Source organism: Oryzias latipes, chromosome 7, assembly GCF_002234675.1.
Source record: "Oryzias latipes chromosome 7, ASM223467v1".
NCBI classification, from domain to species: domain Eukaryota; kingdom Metazoa; phylum Chordata; class Actinopteri; order Beloniformes; family Adrianichthyidae; genus Oryzias; species Oryzias latipes.
Window position 1 is genome coordinate 11,385,756 of NC_019865.2, and position 19,306 is coordinate 11,405,061.

Below are 19,306 nucleotides of genomic sequence, written 5' to 3' on the forward strand. Positions count from 1 at the left end.
TCTTGCTCTGTTGTTGCAGTTAGCAGTCACTCAGGGTGTCTCGAGTTAGCATTTGTTTAAGTATGAAAAAGCAGACATTAATTTAGGATAAAATATGCTTGCAGTATTGTAAAATGGCCAAGAAAGGGAGACGTGCATTTGCTGGTTAGCAGGGTTGACTGAGGGAGTGAGTGTCAAGGAACGGAGCCATTAAATGCAGTCCATCTACGGTTAACTGCGGGGGGGGGTTGCGAGGAGAGGGCTCACTAAACGTTTGAGACGACCCTCACTGATGCACATGCTGCTTCTCTGCCGCTCCAAGCCTCAGAGCTCTCCGGCCCCCCCCTCCCATCCCCCTCTCCAGCATCTTCTGCACCGGCTCCCCGGCTCCCTCCGCCCTGCTTCTGCTCCGCCTGCTGCTGCTGCCACAGTTGCTGCCTGCTCGCCTGCTTCACTTGCTCTGCATCTCCCCTGTTTCTCTCAGCGTCTCCTTTTCCCTGCTCTCCTCGTTTGCTCAGCTCTTGATTATGAAATTTTCAGTAGCTTTGCAGCAGTCAAGTCATGCGTTATAAAAAATAGACATGTAAAGCAGCTTTTTTTGGGTGTGTTTTTTTAGATTAAATGGATGGCGGGACAGGCAGATCATTTTTGTGCCTTCTGCACGCATCTTAGGGTCAGGTTTCTCGGTGTTTTGGTGCTTGCTTGTATCATTTTATCTGATCATGACGTTTTTTCTCAGAATTGGTCTACTGACAGATCTGTCATTGTAATCATTTTTTTCTAATGATTTATATCACTTTATTAATCTGAAATGGATCTTGTTTTTCTATCACATTAAGATTGTGAGTCAGCTATATCTCATTAGTGTGAGGACACAATCTTTATGTTCTCATGCCCCTCATTTTTGCCACATTTTACTACCTATTTGGGAGAATGGCGCCCGAACCTCCTGCTTTTCCTCTTTCCTCCTCCTTCCATTCCCTCCTGACTCCCCTGTTGGTGGCTCTGCAGGGCTTAATGTAGTGAAGGGTGCCTTGTTAAAAGCACACACGTCCATATCACTTGTGCAAATGCACAGTTTCATTAAAGTTTCATCGGCATGTTTTATTTAAACAATTATGAGGTTACTGAAAGGGGCTGGCGTTTTCCTCTGGCTCGTTCCCTTCCTCCGAATCTGCGGTGGTGTTGGTTAGAACGGCTCTGAGAGACTGGAACCAAAACGAAAGCATCAGAAACATCCTGATGTGATGGGTCAGGTTGATTTCATTGGGTGAAATGGGCAGATGTTCTCACTTGTTAGCAAGTATTCTACATAAAGATAAGACTTTTGAGCAAAAAGGCACAAATGTTTTGACAAATTTTGTGGCTTTTTTTGGTCTGACAACTGAATAATTCTTCTCTTTCTCCTCTTCTTCTCTCCACAGACATTTATAGTGCTAAATAGAGGGAAGACAATCTTCCGTTTTAGTGCCACACCTGCCTTGTACTTCATAAGTCCTTTCAATCCGATTAGGCAACTAGCTATTAAAATTTTGATACATTCATATCCTTTGAAATGGGTCCTGTTAGCAGCAGCTACAAGAGGATTTCCTGTTCCCGTGCATTATTCATGATGATATGTTCTGTCTTTATGCTGATCTTTCTAGTGGCTGTCACTGCTTTAGAGGTTCAGGGTGGAACATCCAAATGTTTTCATGTACCCAGCAGTAGCCATTTTATTACTGCAAGGAAAAGGCCGGCAACAAATGATGAGTCATGCCTAACAGTAAAGCAAGCTCTCAGAACCCCCATTATTAGTGCAATCCAGCCAGGTACCCAGACTGAGAGGCTGCACCCCTTTTTTATTAGAGCTGTAAGAGAAGATTTAGGAGGAGATAAAGAATTTTTAAGAATGTGCACAGCACCCACATGGTGGGCGAATCTACATTTGACCACACAGAGAAAAATATTTATGATTTCATAACACAGACGCAATATATTTTTATTTAAAGAAAAGACAAGTACATTCACAAAGTAACTCGTCAAAGGCTGCGTGACTCTGTCAAAGTCTGTCATCACATACCATGCAACTTGACAAGAGTTGCAAAGGTGCTTCCAAAGAAGACAAAAGGTTAAAGTAATTTGAAAAGATCCTTATTGAATTTAGAGCATATGTTCTTTGTATTTTTAGGATCAGCCCAAGAGAGCATCCATCAGAGAACAAACAAACGCTGCAAATATGTGTCTATTCTTTAAATATTTCTATGTACAGGCTGCAAAACAAGCCTTCACTGATGGGTCACGTCAGCACAGAAGACTTTCTATTCTATTGTGCATTTATGACGAAATTTGTGATTTGAAATCCTACTTTTTAGTTAGTTAGTAAGAGTTAGTAAAAGAAAATACTTTTACTGTTGAAAAAATGATCAAATAAAATGTATTTCTATGTACAGTAACTGTCAGCCACAAATAATGTAAACAAGTAGTGTTTTATTGTGACACAGAGTCACAATAACAGCGTACTTAAGAGGAACTGGATACCTAAATACATTTAAATGCTCAATGTTTGCATCAGAAATTTGGATGACTCAACATTTTCTGCAAGTTTTTTCCTTTTTGCATCTATAAAACATTGTCTGCATTATACCCTAGCCTTACCACACCGTCTGAATATTTTATGTGTGAAATAATGGCCCTGGTGGGACGCACGCATACGCTTCTTGTGGTGAGAGCTTTCTGCAGGTTAAAGGCTTTTATAGCTAAATGAACCATAATACAGGAATTCACACTGTAGAGCTTTTGTTGTTAGGATTTGACATTATCTTTGAGATATTTGTCATATTTTCCTTAACTTACTTCCCACTCTTTTCAGCATGATCATTATGTGTACTATTTTGACCAACTGTATATTCATGACCTTTAGTGATCCCCCCGAATGGTCAAAACAAGTAGAGTAAGTATTCATTTATTATTCTCACTTATGTCAGAAAAATCATGCTATTCATTTCAGCATCTGTTTCCCCATTTTGATATATTTATGGTGCAGATATAAATGTTGTCTAAAGTGTAATTAGAATAACGATGATTGTTTTATTGAAATTACTGCTCAAAGATTTCTGAAACAACAGCACTTTTAAAAATAGGACCACAAAGAAACGTTGACTAAAAACTTCAGTGTGGAGGACTCTGATAATACTAGAATTAACAAATTGGAATAAACATCTTTTTTTTTTTTAGAAAAAAATAAAAAGGATTAGCAAAAGTAATTGGGAGAAAGTTGTACTATTCAGAGAATGTAGCTGCTCCATATAGACGTTTTTCAAAATGTCTTCATTTCAACCCCCATATCAGTTTTTTATCATGTACTAAATCCAATTTAGCTCCTAGACGACATAAGCTTATTAGTTTTGACAGTTAGGGACTGTTATCATGTTGACATTTAAATTAAAACATGTTGATGCCTACTTTGGCTTCTGATTAAATGTGCTATTCGGATTCTTTTCCATCAGTTTGAATAGACGCTCATTATTAGTGCAGTTTAATTATATGAAAATCATCAATTATTAAGTAATTAACATGTTTTTTTTATTTTATTTTGCTTGGCCATTTATGCATTTTATTGCTATTAGCATGTAATTTCTGTAAGTGTTGCAGCAGTTAATGAACATAAGCTGATTCTCTCACCGCTCTCTGTCTTCCAGGTACACATTCACAGGAATTTATACATTTGAGTCTCTTGTAAAAATCACTGCCCGTGGATTCTGTATAGATGATTTTACATTCCTAAGAGATCCCTGGAACTGGCTGGATTTCATGGTCATTTCAATGGCGTAAGTTCTTTTCTTGGTTAAACCAGCTGTATATGTCCAAATAGAATTAAATGAAAGAGTCAGTGAACGCGACAGTGATGGATGGGCATAAAGGTCGATGTTTCAGTGCATTGAGCTAGAAACAGATTCTAAAGTGAAATAGAAAAAGTTCTTAAAGACCCACTCCAGTCATCTTTTTATCTACTTTAAAACCATTTCCAGTAGTCATTTAATTATGATTTAGAACCAAAAAAAAAAAGTCGTTTTTTGTAGAACATTGTTTCTGTAGAACGGCAGTCATTCATTACAAATTTGCTTCTGAGTTGTGGCCGGGACCGTTTGCGTAGAGCAATCCCGCCCCCCTTCCCCTCCCCATTGTAGAGAACTTTTTTTGTTTGCATACTCTCTCCTGCTAGCTTACAGCCCCTCACACCCCCAACCTAACATTACCGGTGCAACAAAAATGTGAGCAATATCAGAGAGATCCAGCCGTACAGTTTAGAACCAAATGCCAGCCCAAACGAGGAAAACAAAGACGTACATGGATCCAGTCATCTACAAGTATGCATCAGCATGGAGCAGAGCAGAAGGAACTTATGACTGTATTTTCTATGTAACAAATACAATCTTTTTTAAATGGCATTTTTTTTTTCATCGGCTGCTGATTTATAACTATTTAAATAAAGAAATACTCAGAAATGCAATGTTGAGCTTAATTTTCTCAATATATGTCCTTCATCATTTGAAGAGTGACACAATAAAATGTTAAAAAACAGCAAAAACACAATTTTAAACAGAGTGGGTCTTTAAAAACTCTAAAAAGGAGAATGGGCAAAGAAGTGGATGTTTTAGTGAAAGTTTGCTGATGATCTTTCTGTCTGAATGTCACATCTCCTCCATTGATTTAAAACTCTTCTGATTCTTCTCTGGAATTGAGACCAGCCTCTACCTCCCCCCCTCTTTGTCACCCCCCCACCACAGTGTCATTTATCAGATTTTTTTTCCCCATCTCCATGTGCTTCTCTCTCACCTTCCAACTCTCTGGAGTCTGCAACTTCCAGGTTGAAGCCCCAGCTACCCCCTGTTCTTTGCATAACATCAAGTAGTTAATGCTGATATGTCTGTCTTCTTACAGACCTGGAGACCCGCTCCCAGTGATTAGTTTCTCGCAAAACCATCATGTTGGTGTTTATTGATTTATCACAAAGCCTGTTTGCTTGTAAACTCACATTCTCAGCATTTGTCTGTGAATAATGAGCTGTTGTAACTGTGGTCTGATCCTGCAGGTATATAACAGAGTTTGTAAACCTAGGCAATGTCTCAGCTCTGCGCACGTTCAGGGTGTTGAGGGCATTGAAAACTATTTCTGTAATTCCAGGTAAGACAGGATGGGGTGGGGGGCGGTGGGGCGGGGTCGGTGTTAGGTGTGCGTGTCTTTCTTTCCTTTTACCTTCCACCCTTCTCCTCCGTGGACAGGCTCTGTGAGTGGCGTCGTCTCCTCCCGGTTCGGTGGTGTTGTGCTCTTGGCGTGTGTGGTTTTTGTCATCGTGTTTGTTCTGTGTGTGATCCTTCCCCTATTTCAGATATATAACAGAGTTTGTGGACCTGGGCAATGTATCTGCGCTGAGAACGTTCAGAGTTCTCCGAGCATTGAAAACTATCTCTGTCATTCCAGGTGAGACTCAGTTTAAACACTAAGGCTGATCCTCTCACCCTTTCTTTTCTACTTCACTAATATTATGATTACAGTTATGATTTGAGTAGTAAGAAAAAAATTGGAGAAAACCATTTTTTGATTTGATTTACCTACAACAAATATCAAAAATGGTACTAATACATTTTTGATAGGCTTTGCAGTCTCCTTTAGGCCTATCTACCTTTCTTCTTAAGCTGTAGCATTCTTATTATAAGGTTTGTCAGCAACTGTGTCTCTGTTAACATCAAGTATTAAAACAATTATTTTATTAGCTTTAGTAATACTCAAATTTCCATAAATAAAATATCACATAAATAAAAATCCCATAAATATAAAAATTAAATCAGCATCTGGATTTCTTATCAATCCCTATTGATGCTTTATTATTGTTGCCCATGTTATCTAAGAGACTGAATTTGGAAAACCAGGATTTCTGTTAGAGGAATAGTAAAATAATATCTATAAACATATGAAGACTGCCAAGCCTAGCTTGTGAACATATCTCTTATGCTGCATGATGCTTTCGGTCACTTGCTTTTATAATTATAGCCTATTAAGAGCTTGGCTGACAAATGGCATTGAAAGTTTGATTTGCCCCCCTTTTTCAGTTTGACTGATTATTTTTTTTTTCTTTTTTTTCTTTTTCTGTGACCTAACAGAATGACAAATGTCTTAGAAAATGTGTTGACACAGCATAAAGTGTGGATGCAAACATTTGTTGATCAGTAATGTCAAACAGATGTTGCATTTATGCAAATAGCAGCTACAGTTGACTTCCATGAACTGATGCCACATTTTTTGCTACATCAGATGAAAGTCTTTATTCACGAAGAGCTCATATTTGGAATCATGGGGGTGTCTTTAAGTCGCAGTTGAATATTTTGTTCAGTGAAGGTGTTGAATAGCCACGTTAGCTCAGCCTAAAGACTGCAAACACCAATCTGCTCTGTTCAAACAAAACTCTGTTGCTGTTGTGCGGCCAGTTTCAATAAGCTGAATAGGTTCTATAAACAGAGCTCATTGTTTGTCTGCCAAAAATTTACTTTAGATTTAGGCAAAAATATGGAGCCTTGGTAAGCTGCTGGTTATTAATTTACCAAAGACTGTTCCTTTTGGAGATCAATAGAAAACATAAAAAGCATGAAGCATATTCAACTCTAAACAAAAAAAAAAGTTTTTTAAAACACACTTATAAGAACAACATTTAAACCTGGTCTGTCTGTGTAGGTTATTTCTTCCAAAAAATCCTTGACATGGTATTTCTCCCATAGATATCTACTTTAAACAAAATATTTTACAGTTTATGGTGGGACTGGGATGTCTGACAAAAAGTCCTATTCAGAAGTGATGAGAATCACTACAGGGAGCAGCATTGGACACATGTGCCTGTCAGACCAACACCAAAGGATTATTAGAGCTTCTTCAAGATGTTTCTTGATGAGAAAAACAAAAATCTACACTATAATGAACTTTTAACTGAAATTAAGTTTTAGAACAAAAGCGGCAGAAGAAAGATTTTGTAAACCCAATTACAGTTCTATTCCTCCATTTTCTGAACTGGCTTAAAAAGGGGTAACTGGGTCGCTGGAGCCTATCCCAGCTGCTGCTGGGTAAAGTTGGGGTACAGCCTGGACAGGTTGCTAGTCTTTCATCATTGCATAGCTTTAAATACCTATAAATATTTGCTTTACAATATAACAATTGATACAAAAATTCCAACTAAAGAAAGCAGCTTATAGAGGAAGGTGTCACTAATGTGAAGGACACTGAATCAAACCTTTACACGTATTTACTTTTGGCGTTGATAGTCTTAATAATTTCATTGCTGAGTCATGAGCACTCAGTAGCCATGTTCCCTAAAAACCTTTCTGTCTGATCTCTTTTAATTCAATTCAATTCAAATTTATTTATATAGCCCAATATTACAACAGTAGTTGGTATACTGGTAATTGTATAATAACATGAAATCATAATGAACATGAAATCATAATAAAAATGAAGTGATAAAATTCGATAGGTAATGGCTAAACTAAACTACCCAGACTAAGCTAAACTGGGCATCCATGCCCTTAGACCCTCCTTCTTGGTAACAGTTTTTTTGATCACAGTATATGCTTCCACTGTCAGTGTCGATACAAAAGCCCCGAAGTCAGGAAATGTCAGTGCCACTTGTTGTTATTCTCTGCTACGTGGCAGCAGTGTGTCGCTATTTTCAGAGGGAAATGCGTCAGGAAGACCTTATCATTGGACAGTTCTGAGTCCAGACAGTGGAAAGCTGTTAGCAGTTGGAGGCACCAGGTTGCCTAGATCTTTTTCTCTAAACTCCAAAGTATTAAAAACCATTTTAAAGATTCAAATGTAAACTATGATGATGATATGGGTTCTAGTTTAAATATTGTATAGGGCCTAATTTACTTGGTCAAAAGGACGTTTTTTTTTTTTGTGAATTAAATTTTTATGGTATTTTTTAACCAATGTTTAATAAAGAAAAAACATTTTTATAGGGGAATTATCAAAGCAAAATAACTGAAATATCTTTAAAATAGAAAACTGAATTTGATCCTAAATTAAAGTCTCTTAAAGATGCTGGATGGTCTGATAAAGCTCATTGTATTTGTAGAGGTTGAGCAGAAAAAAAGGGTCATCCTTCCTTTACATTTGAATTCCCATGTGACCCATACAAATTCTTCCAGAGGATTATATTTTTTTGCTTTCAAGGTAAAGTTGCTGTGTATTTAGGAAACCCTGGAAAGAGACAGTTAGCAGGGTCGTGGTAGGAGCTGTCAGTGCTTTCCTATTGGCGCCTTAAACAAGACAGTTCAAGAAAGTGCCTGCAAAGGCTCTGGCATTGAATTGCTCCTGTTCAGCCTTGGAGTTTAAATGACCTGCATGTATTTTTCAGTCCCCTTGCCTGTGCCTCTGTCCCTCTCATGGCCCCTTGTCGTGCTGCTGTGCTCTCTTCTTTATAGATTTCCTCCCACTTTTCCATAGTCTTCCCCCTCTTTTTGCACAGATTCAGTCATTCAGGCCTCTGATGTAAACTTTCCTCATTTAAGTTTAATGTGAATAATATCGAAAAAGAGTGGGAAGGCTTCAAAGTATTTTCTGTTAGTTGTTTCTGGAGATGCTTTGTAAATAATTTGTTGGTTTTGTGCTAAAAATATGACTACACAAACCCCCAAAAATACAACAATAGTAATCATAATTCAGAGGAATTTGACCTTTTTCATAAGAAAAAACACTCAAATATATGTGAAATCTGATTTAAGACTATACATTTTTTCTAGTACATTCCAGTTCAAAGTCAGTTAATTGTTGCTTAATGTGAAATAAATCGATTGTTTCTCAGTATTAATGTATGGATGAGTATTATTTATTTAATAGTTAAGAAGAGCCTGTGACCTCCTTGATTCTGTTTATGTGCGTGTACGTGTGTGACCAGGCCTAAAGACCATCGTTGGTGCCCTGATCCAGTCTGTGAAGAAGCTTTCGGATGTGATGATCCTGACTGTCTTCTGCTTGAGTGTCTTTGCCCTAATTGGTCTCCAGCTCTTCATGGGCAACCTGCGCCAAAAGTGTGTATTCTGGCCAATTAATTTGAATGAAACGTACCTGAACAATGGCAGCAAGGGCTTTGACTGGGATGAGTACATCAATAACGATAGTAAGTACAGATTGATACATTCAAATGCAAAATATAAATGTGTTATACAAGCAAAAATATATAGGGATAGAAAAAAAAATGTTTTTAAAAGACATTTAGATTTTATAACAAAAACCTTTGAAAGAATATTAATGGGATGATTGTTAAATTATTATTAATTTTCTGCAGCCAATTTTTACAAACTGCATGGTCAGCTCGACCCCCTACTCTGTGGAAACAGCTCAGACTCTGGGTGAGCCGCCTCTCCCCAAATGCATTGATTATAAAATAAAAGCCTTTTAGTTTGCTTAAAGACTAGTTAGATGGCGTTTATATGTCTAAAGTACTTATATGGTGTTTTTCTCCCTGTCTGTCTTCCCCTTGTAGCCGCTGCCCTGAGGGCTACACATGCATGAAAGCTGGGAGGAATCCAAACTATGGCTACACCAGCTTTGACAGCTTTGGCTGGGCCTTCCTTGCTTTGTTCCGACTCATGACACAGGACTTCTGGGAAAACCTTTATATGCTGGTAAAGCAGAAATGTCAACAAGCCCGGCTTCTTTAACCATTTAAAACATGCATTTGGTACCTACAGTTTTCTTAGGATTTGTGTGTGCTGGTTAATAGTCAACATCCTGGTAATATAAGCTTGTATGTGTTCATGACAATGACTAGTATAAATAAAAATGTATGGTTTAGCAGTTAACAGTCAATACTGTCATAGTGCACACGTAATTCTATTCTGCTGCCTTTGTTTTAAGAGCAGATTCACTACAAACAAAACTTAGAAAAGAAGTGCATGAGAAAAGTTCAATTCCAAAGTCATCATTTAAATAATTCTTACCAATTGTGGATAAACCCTTAAGTGACAGGTGTACTTAAAAATAACTGTCAATTATTCATCCCCCCGGAAAAGTTTGGACATGTCACCTGTTTAAATGTAAAGAAAAACTATTTATATTTTTTGCAATGATGCCTCTTCTACATCACCCTATGTCCATATGGGAGACTCCTATGTCATTTCCAAGCAAAAGAAATTGCAACTTTGCATAAAAGTAACATTTAGTCATAATTTGCGGCAGATATGAATAATTTCGGGCTTAACTGCATGTGCAGAGCTGTAAAAATTAAAACTAATGCATGTTAAAAAAGTTAGTTTCAACAGTTAATGCTTCTCAGATTCTCTATTCTTTTTTCTTCTAATAACAAAAACCACTACAAAGGTTATTTTCTTTGACAGTTGGAAAGAAGTGTTATGCATTTGCTCAAGTGGAAACATCACAGTTCTTCAACTATTTATTAAAGCACAGCAGTCTTGGACACATGCACACATTTTATCAGTGTTTAGATCCACAGCCCCTTTAAGAGATTCCTGTATTTGATCATTGAAATCATGTAGTGGAAGAACTTGTTTGTATGGTCAAAGTAGACCTGGAAAAACAAGTCATTATGATCTTTCCCAAAAGGTATAAAAAATTAAAATCAGTGCTAAAACCAGAAACAAAAGCGTCTGGATTTTCAATAATTATTAATTCCTAATTATCTAGTGGTCTGGAGGCTAATCTGTTCTGACTCTCATAGACATTTGACATACTGTTGATAGCCAGACCTGTGTTTGTAGAGCTACACAGTGTTTGAGTTTTACTTTCATAAATTGACACTCCCATGTCTTCAGTTTACTGTTTTCAGCCACATGCTCCTATGGACTGATAACTCCCACCTGTGGTGTACATTTGTGTAGTCAAAAGGAATGACTTGACCGTCATCTTGCTGCTTATCTTTGTGCTGTTTTAGACAGAGTTGTGGATTGCCCTTATTTTAGTTTTACTGTTTAAATTCACATTCTTAATTTAGGTTATGTTTTTGATTGTTTATATTTCAATGTTTTTGAAATACAGGATTAGTATAAGACAGAAAGGATAAAATATTAACGTTTCAGACAGAGATTTTGGGCGATCTGATGATCGTCACGGTAACATGACAACACGCCGCTGAACCAGCACCGACCTCGACTGTAGAGGCAAAGAAAAGAGATACATATGCTGATCGCCACGATGGATTAAATAAAGCATCAGATCAGACAGAAAGTCTCCCTCTTACCGCTTGTTTTTGACCAGATGATAAAGCTAAATTTAGTTTTAAAGAATCCAGTGTAGTGATCTAAAACATTTAAGTAATGTGACTGGAACTTCTTTTTTAGGCCTGCATTAGCCCTGTAGATTATCACTTTAATCCACACCCAGCAGCCAATCAGAATTGAGTACTCAACCCGCACCATGGTATAAATAAAGTAAAAAGAAACCTTTAATCATAAAAACCAAATTTAGTTTTTTGTTTTAGGTTATATTTGTCAACTACTAGATTATTTAAATCATTGAGTTTTCTTGTTTTTAGGCATGGAGTTATTCATTTACTTTGCCACATTATTTTAAGTAATTCCACACAAAGTCACGTTTTTCATCTGAAGTTCAGAAAAGAGATGCAGCGTAAATCCACTGATGATGCTGCTTGTTAGGTTTTGCAGTGAGCTAAATTGTCTCCCTCCTTTGGTGCTCCGGCTTCTCTTTCCAGACTTTGAGGGCAGCAGGGAAGACCTACATGATCTTCTTCGTCTTGGTGATCTTTGTGGGCTCATTCTACCTAGTCAACCTAATTCTGGCTGTTGTAGCCATGGCTTATGAGGAGCAGAACCAGGCCACCATGGAAGAGGCCCTGCAGAAAGAGGAAGAGTTCAAGGCTATGCTGGAGCAGCTAAAGAAAAATCAAGAGGATGCCCAGGTTCACACTCTGTTTTGGAAACCAAAGTGATTACTGACTTGTGTTTCTCATTTTTCAGGCTTCACTCAGGTTCTGTTTTCTTTGTAGGCTGCTGCCATGGCAACATCTGCTGGTACAGTGTCAGAGGATGCAGTAGAGGACGATGGAGGGGGGCATCTGTCTTGCAGTTCGTCAGAGATGTCAAAACTTAGTTCTAAGAGTGCCAAAGAACGGCGAAACCGTAAGAAGAAGTGGCGACAGAAAGAGCAGGAGAAGGAGAAGGGGGACAGCGAGAAGTTTGTCAAATCCGAGTCTGATGATGGAAGCAAAAGGAGCCGCTTCCGTTTTCCTGACAATCGCCTGGGTCGAAAGTCTTCCATCATGAACCAGGTAGGAAAATAATTCTTGATTTGTGGAGGAGATTGATTGACAATGGTCCACAGCCAATCAGGTTTCAGAACACAATGCACTGTTAAAAAAAAGCATGATAGGTTAAACCAAAAAATCTGTGAAACTGCAAAAGGTGATTGTAATACAGCGATGTGACCCCTGTATATAGAATGTTTGATATTTCTTGTTGACAAAAAAGAACAAAATAACCTTCAACAGAAGATCCAGTCAAGAAAAAGTGAACATTTAGAACTTACTGTGCAGTTTTGCAAAATGCACACACAGAGGAGAACACAGTGGCTGAAGATATTGAAGGACATGTCCAAGCTTTGAATTATTTACAGTAAAAATATAAATATTTAAGATAGAGCAATCCTGCAGGTTTGTTTGAGTCAAGCTTGAGCTCCTATATCCTGCATTTTATTTTAACTTCAAGAACTGATGACAAACACCTTATGGTTTTAGACTATTTGTTTGTCATTTTGTAAGAGGAAAAGTGCATCAGACAGGTGAACGCCTCCCCTCAAGTACTTTTGTCTCTTTTCTCCAGTCCCTCCTTAGCATTCCTGGCTCCCCATTCCTCTCCCGCCACAACAGCAAGAGCAGCATCTTTAGTTTCAAGGGCCGAAGCAAGGATGTGGGCTCGGAGAACGAATTTGCAGACGATGAACACAGCACGGTTGAAGAATGCGAAGAGCGGCGTGGTTCCCTGTTTAGCCCCTACCGACGGAACAGCTACACTGGCTTCCATGGAAAGAGGAACAGCACAGTGGACTGCAACGGAGTGGTGTCACTTATCGGCACTGGGCCCGGTGGACGACTTCTGCCTGAGGTGAAAATAGATAAGGCAGCTACTGATGACAGTGTAAGGAAGTCAGTGAGTAGACCTATCTAGGCATGGGCCCCCTCTCGTCCGTTTCTCTCTGGCTCTTTCCTCTGTTCTGTCATCTTTGCAAGTCCGTATGTATCTCTTGGCTAAGCGCTCGTGCCACCCCTCCCCCAGCCCTCGCAGTGAATGCTGCCTTCCAACAGTAGGCAAAGGATGGAGAAGTTAGATTAAACCATAGCGTAGGAATTTAGCTGTTTTTCATAGGTCACTAGAGCTGGTTCTGTTAGTGAATTCCAGTCAGTTTTGTTGGTTGAATAAAGGGATCAGTGTTGAATATGTAAATATCAATTTAACCCATCATACGTTTATCAGCAACATGTTTTTTCAATCTGCTGCTCTATCACTGAGATATTAGATTTAGAAAAAATATTCAACAGATTGATCAATTTTTCTTTTTAACACACGACTTTGCTGTCAAACAGTTGGTAATGATGAGCCAACAGGCTCCGGCGTGGAGATGTATTCCTCCAGGCGTTCAGGTCCTCTGCTGTGTGTGGGTAGATCTGCAGTAGAAGGAGGAGGAAACAAACTGCTTTTGTCAGTTCCCTCTGAGAGCATATCAGAGCAGATATTAAAGTAACACACAAACCATCCTGTAAGGCCATCTTGAAATGTTTTGAGACACAAAAGAGGGCTGCTGTCCTTGTCTGTCCTTACCTTTCACTGTCTTTCAACTGTCCCTGGTCAACAGTAGTAAATTAGTCTTGTCTTACTCTAGTTAGCATGGTAGATTTGAACTCCAGATTAGAATGAGCATGACATAGACAGTGGGTATGTTGACTGTAATTTTCCTCTTCTTTTCTTTGACTTGGAGCATGCACATGCATGACAATTGGATGGATCTGAACTACGTGCCTCGATATGATCTCTTCACAATTCTCTTTACTTGGTGGTTGCAATATAAGTTATATGGTTTCAAAGAAGGAGGGTATGTTAGAATTTATTTGCAAGTGACACTAAAATGGCCAGATTTGGGAAACAATAAAAAAACAACCTAATGATTATATTGCAATGGCAACAAAGCTTCCATTCTTGCATGACATGACCAATAATGCATTCATGCAGAAACAGTTCTACTCACACAATAAATTCCAGCCCATTTCTTATCAAATTGGGATGAGCATTTATATTCAAAAACAATTAGGTCAAATAGCCCTAGATCACTGCTCACACTTTGGCTGATATCTGCATGCATTTACATCACACACACACTCACGAAAAATACAAATTATCCTTCAAACCAGCATTGATATCAAAAAGAGTGAAACTTCCCCCAAAATCGGATCCTCTATTACTTAGCCTGCCAATGCTGTGGTGCACTTCCCTCCGCCAGCCACCGGTGGGTATGTGGGATGGTGTTCATGTCCTCTCCATGGGTGCTTGATTCTTCCTCTCCTCCTGACAGCCAACTACTGAGGTTGAGGTGAAGAAGAAGCTGTCGGGCTCCCTGATGGTGTCTGTGGACCAGCTCAATACCTCCTTTGGGCGGAAAGAGCGGGCCAACAGTGTCATGAGCGTCATTACCAACACACTAGTGGAGGGTACTGCCACTTTTACCCACCTGCTCTCATTATTCTTAAACTAGGGCTGCTCTCATTGTTTGAATAGCTTGACATGAATTTCCTGCTTATCTGCTTTGCATATCCAATGGTACCAGATACATACAATGCATACAAGTTTTCTATCATATAAGGCATTGCATGCACTATGCCTTTGCACACACTTATGTTTGGTCTTGATGTGTGATCCGCGTTGTGTCTTCAGAGCTGGAGGAGTCTCAGCGAAAGTGTCCGCCATGCTGGTATAAATTTTCTAACACATTCCTGATCTGGGAATGCTGCCCCTTGTGGATTAAGATCAAGGAGATTGTAAACCTCATAGTCATGGATCCTTTCGTGGACCTGGCCATCACTATCTGTATTGTCCTCAACACCCTCTTCATGGCAATGGAGCATTACCCCATGACTACTGACTTTGAAAATATGCTCTCTGTGGGTAATCTGGTGAGTGGTACTTTTCATTTTTTCTGTTACCTTTTTTTTTTTTTTACAGCCAAATCAGATTTACACCTGAAGAATTGTTCTGTTTCCTTTGAGCTCAGAAAAGGGATGTTATTTTTGGACAATCATTGACAGCACTTTCATCTCCTTTTCAGACTTGAAAGGGACTTAAAGTGTTTTATTTCCCCCGCATACACACATTTTCCCTTTCTTTCCCTGCATGAGTGCAGCTTCAGGAACCAGCTTTCTTCTCTGCTGATTGGCTGAGTGGAGGGAGGCCTGTGTTAATACTTCATCATCAATAAACATCTTTAAAATGGTGCCTGAATTCTGGCTTAAAATTCACAACACACTCTCTTTCCAAAATGTGATTTCTTTGTTTCATTTGTTTTTAAAGCATAAAGAATATCAGCTCCATGTTTAAAAAAGAGGTCTAGTTAGATGCCTGAAAATTTGCAGACAGATTGTAAATTTCAGGACTCCAAAGCTGAGCTATCAGGTGTGGTGAAAGTTGCTTCCAACTAACTTAAAGTTCCACTCCGATCATCTTTTGATCTATTGTAAAAGCATTCCCACAGTTTTATAAATTATGACTATGCAAATTTTATCCAAAAAAAGACGGCTTCTGTTTCTCAATAATTAGAATAAAGAAATACTCAGAAATGCTGCTTTAAGCTAAATTTTTTTTTTTTTTTACATATGTCCACCATCACTAGAAGAATGCAACAGAAACATTTTAAATATACTAAGAACCTGATTTTCATCTGAGTGGGTTTTTAAAGTTACTTGTTTATTCCTGGCACAGTCATTTCTAAGATCTAAATGCTTTTGTTTTTGCTTGTTTTACCTTTTATCAAAATAATAAACATACATGTACTTTTTTAACAATAGAAGACTTAGCACAGATAAAAATATTCATAGAGGTTTGTTATTTTTTTTACTTTTACACAAGTTAAAAAGAATTGATATCAATGCAATTTAGTCTTTTGCATAGACGAATGTAACACAATTCATCAGTTTGTTATATCAAAAGATTTATTTCTGTTTAATCATTTTTATCAAAGGAGAACAACTGTATCTAATATTTTTTTCAGTTCATTTCAACAACTAGATAATAACTTATCTCAAGAAAATGATTTTTAGTTTGTTAAAAACTTATCTCGCAATAAAGTAAACAAGTATGTAGTAACTTGAGTATGTGGTAACTTAACATTCATGTCGGTTTCCCTGAAAAATTGACACAGTCATATAGTAAAATTGTCTTGACACAGGCAAAGTTTGGTTTTAGCCATGTTTACATTCTATATTAAATCAACTAACTCTGACTCTTCCTGGAAGGGGCTGTTCTCACTGGTCTACGTCAAAATGTGAGAACCGGCTTGTTTTCATGGATTGGGAGGGGCTGGTGCTCAGAGTGCAGGTTTTAAGAGGAATGCTCAGAAATGCGTAAATGGATCCAAATACTGCTTTGGGGTGGTTTCTAGAGAGGAATGAACATTATAATACACTTAAAAGCTCAAAAAAAATGATTTTGTATGATAGAGACCCCTTTAAATTCAGAGCTGTGGAAAAATTGCCAAAATCAGAGTGGACTTAAGTTTAACATTTTAGTCCCATTATCTGTCACACAACTAGGTATGTGAAATTTGTTCTCCACATTTCACCAATCCCCTGGGACGCTCAGGAACCATTTGGTGGTTAACCCCCCCCAATCCAACCACTCAATGCTGAGTGTCAAGCAGGGAGGCAATGGGTCCCATTTTTAGAGCCTTTGGAATGACATGGCCTGGATTTGATCTCATGACCTTCAAGTCACAGGGCGGACACTCTACCACGAGGTAGTGGACTTGGACTTCAGTAAAATGTCCTAGTACCATAATAAAACTGATCTGCATGTGAGCTGAAGGCTTGTTTATGTAACAGTATATATTACTGTGACTATCTACTTATTTTTTTATAATAACATAAATTATTAGGGATCTTTGCAGGCTAGAGCACAATGACCCCCCTTGTCTGTACTAGTACTGGAGCATTTGTTACATATGGTCTCTGATAAGAATTTTATACCTATTTAAACAGAATAATGCATTATTTTATTTTATTTATTTAGTTTATAATACAATGAATGTCCCACAAGTACTACAGTGAATTTAGAAAAATATGTTTTTGAACTTACAAAGGTGAGAAGTAAAACACCAGCATGCAATTTGCAATGAATGATTTTGTTTTTTTTAGTATAGTTTATAGTTTGGAATTTTAATGGCATACAACATACAATAAATGCCTTTTGTCCTGGAAAAAAAAAGTATAAAAATATTTCATCATTGAGTCCAAAGAAACATAATGTTATCAGATTAGATCCTTTCAAACTGTATTTGTCATTGTGAGTAAACCTTTGGTCATTCTCAACACATTAAAGAAACTGATCCCACAAGGTTTCATTGGCGTTAGTGTCAGGACCTCTGGAATTTGCTATTGTCTTCTCTAATTAATAATTAACCCCACATTTTCATCTTAAAAGAAATATTTTGATCCTGGGGATATATCAGATTACCACTGATTGGTGATTTTGACCTAGATTATCCCAATGTTAAAATCTATATGGCAATTCTGTCAGAGAAGAAATAAACATTAATCTGAGCGTTCTCCACACAGTGACCATTCAGTTCAACTACAGAAGTTAGTATGGGGATCCACAAGTTACCGTAGTATGCTCTTAAAAACTGTCTGGGGAGATCCAGAGGTAAATCCAGAGATAAATTTAAAAAAAACAGCAAACAAGCAATTTTACATTGGTAAAGATGTGATTTCTCATTTATGCAACCGCATGTTTAGCTCCGTTTTTGCCCTCACATATGCATTTTTTGGTTGTTGCAAATGTTGCATAATTATAAAGAGACACAAACAAACTTCCAATTTCAAATTTAGTCTCTGACAGCATGCTGCAGCATTCAAGTTTACTATATCTTATATTCTTAGATGTCCCCCATTGAATCAATCCTATGAAAAACAAACTGACAAAAGAAGCATTATAGGATAAAGCAGTTAAAGTGTGATATCAAGCAAATATGAAAACCCTTCCTTCCACTTTCGGCTTCTCCCATCAGGGGTCGCCACAGCGAACAAGTCGCATGGTAGATTTGGCAATGTTTTACGCCGGATGCCCTTCCTGACGCAACCTTCTCAAACCGGGCTTGGAACCGGCAGAGGTAGAGAAGGGAACAGGGAGCAGCCCGGAGTCGAACTCGGGTTTCACGGATGGAAGGCGCCGCAAACCAGCACGAGCTAATATGAAAACCCTTAAAGAACATTAAAAACCGCTGCCACTTAATATTAGTTCTTGATACCTGTTGTCTCTACTACACAAAGAAGTTTGTTGGATCTGCTACCTTAGTCAAATTGCTACAAAAACAGACACACAACAGGTGAAATATAAATTAAAGTAACCTTTTAATACAAATTGTAAAGAAGACTAGTACCTATTTTCTTTAGAGAAGATGTCTCCTAACAATTTGCGATGGCTTTTTGCTGCCATCACATTTGTGTTGTTTACTGTGATGCACTTCTTTATTTTTATTTTTTAAAATTATAGTAAAATAAACATACAGTGTCTCAATACATATGGTATTTTCCTATTTCAATTCGATTTTTGGTTTATCTCATTTTGAAACATTTCTTAATGGTATTGGTCGATTTGATCTGATTCTTTCTCAAACAAATCCATGTCGTTCGATCCTAGGAATAGAAATCGATTTAATGTTAAACCCTACTGTAGCAAATCACAATCAAGAAATAATACACAGTTCTTAGAAAGGGTTTGACGCTGCATGATATTGATTTTATGACAAGAATATTATTTTTAATGCGAGTCGCATTTAGCCCACTAGCCTAACTTTGGACATGCCAGTATTAGGAGTCTGAGAAGACAGTTACATTCATATTGTACAGTTAGCATGAGTAAGAAATATGCAAAGAAAGCACAAGCCTAAACTAAAGCAACATGATGAAACATGGCAGCTTAATAGCTGCATAGGCAGGGCAGGGACAACATACTATATATTAATTCTCTTCAGATCTTACTGAATGAAGATATCACTTAACAAGATTTCTTTCTTTAACATGGGTCTGTGTTTTTTCACTGCCACATTTCAGACTGGGCATCCT

The 19,306-nt window shown here is 37.9% G+C and overlaps 1 protein-coding gene across 5 annotated transcripts in view; it reads left to right on the top strand.

The window, feature by feature from the left end:
* LOC101168288 (sodium channel protein type 8 subunit alpha) overlaps window positions 1-19,306 on the top strand; it is a 45,094-nt gene that overhangs the window by 4,812 nt on the left and 20,976 nt on the right. For 2 of the 5 annotated variants that reach the window (XM_023956565.1, XM_023956566.1), the window contains exons 3-14: window positions 1,404-1,522; window positions 2,822-2,911; window positions 3,660-3,788; window positions 5,351-5,442; window positions 8,906-9,127; window positions 9,296-9,359; window positions 9,494-9,635; window positions 11,678-11,884; window positions 11,972-12,253; window positions 12,804-13,118; window positions 14,548-14,683; window positions 14,907-15,145. In XM_023956565.1, the coding sequence (XP_023812333.1) occupies window positions 1,404-1,522; window positions 2,822-2,911; window positions 3,660-3,788; window positions 5,351-5,442; window positions 8,906-9,127; window positions 9,296-9,359; window positions 9,494-9,635; window positions 11,678-11,884; window positions 11,972-12,253; window positions 12,804-13,118; window positions 14,548-14,683; window positions 14,907-15,145 (2,037 nt within the window). Of the gene's footprint in view, window positions 1-1,403; window positions 1,523-2,821; window positions 2,912-3,659; window positions 3,789-5,053; window positions 5,146-5,350; window positions 5,443-8,905; window positions 9,128-9,295; window positions 9,360-9,493; window positions 9,636-11,677; window positions 11,885-11,971; window positions 12,254-12,803; window positions 13,119-14,547; window positions 14,684-14,906; window positions 15,146-19,306 lie in introns of all 5 variants that reach the window. The other 3 variants (XM_023956567.1, XM_023956569.1, XM_023956568.1) reach the window with 3 other exon arrangements.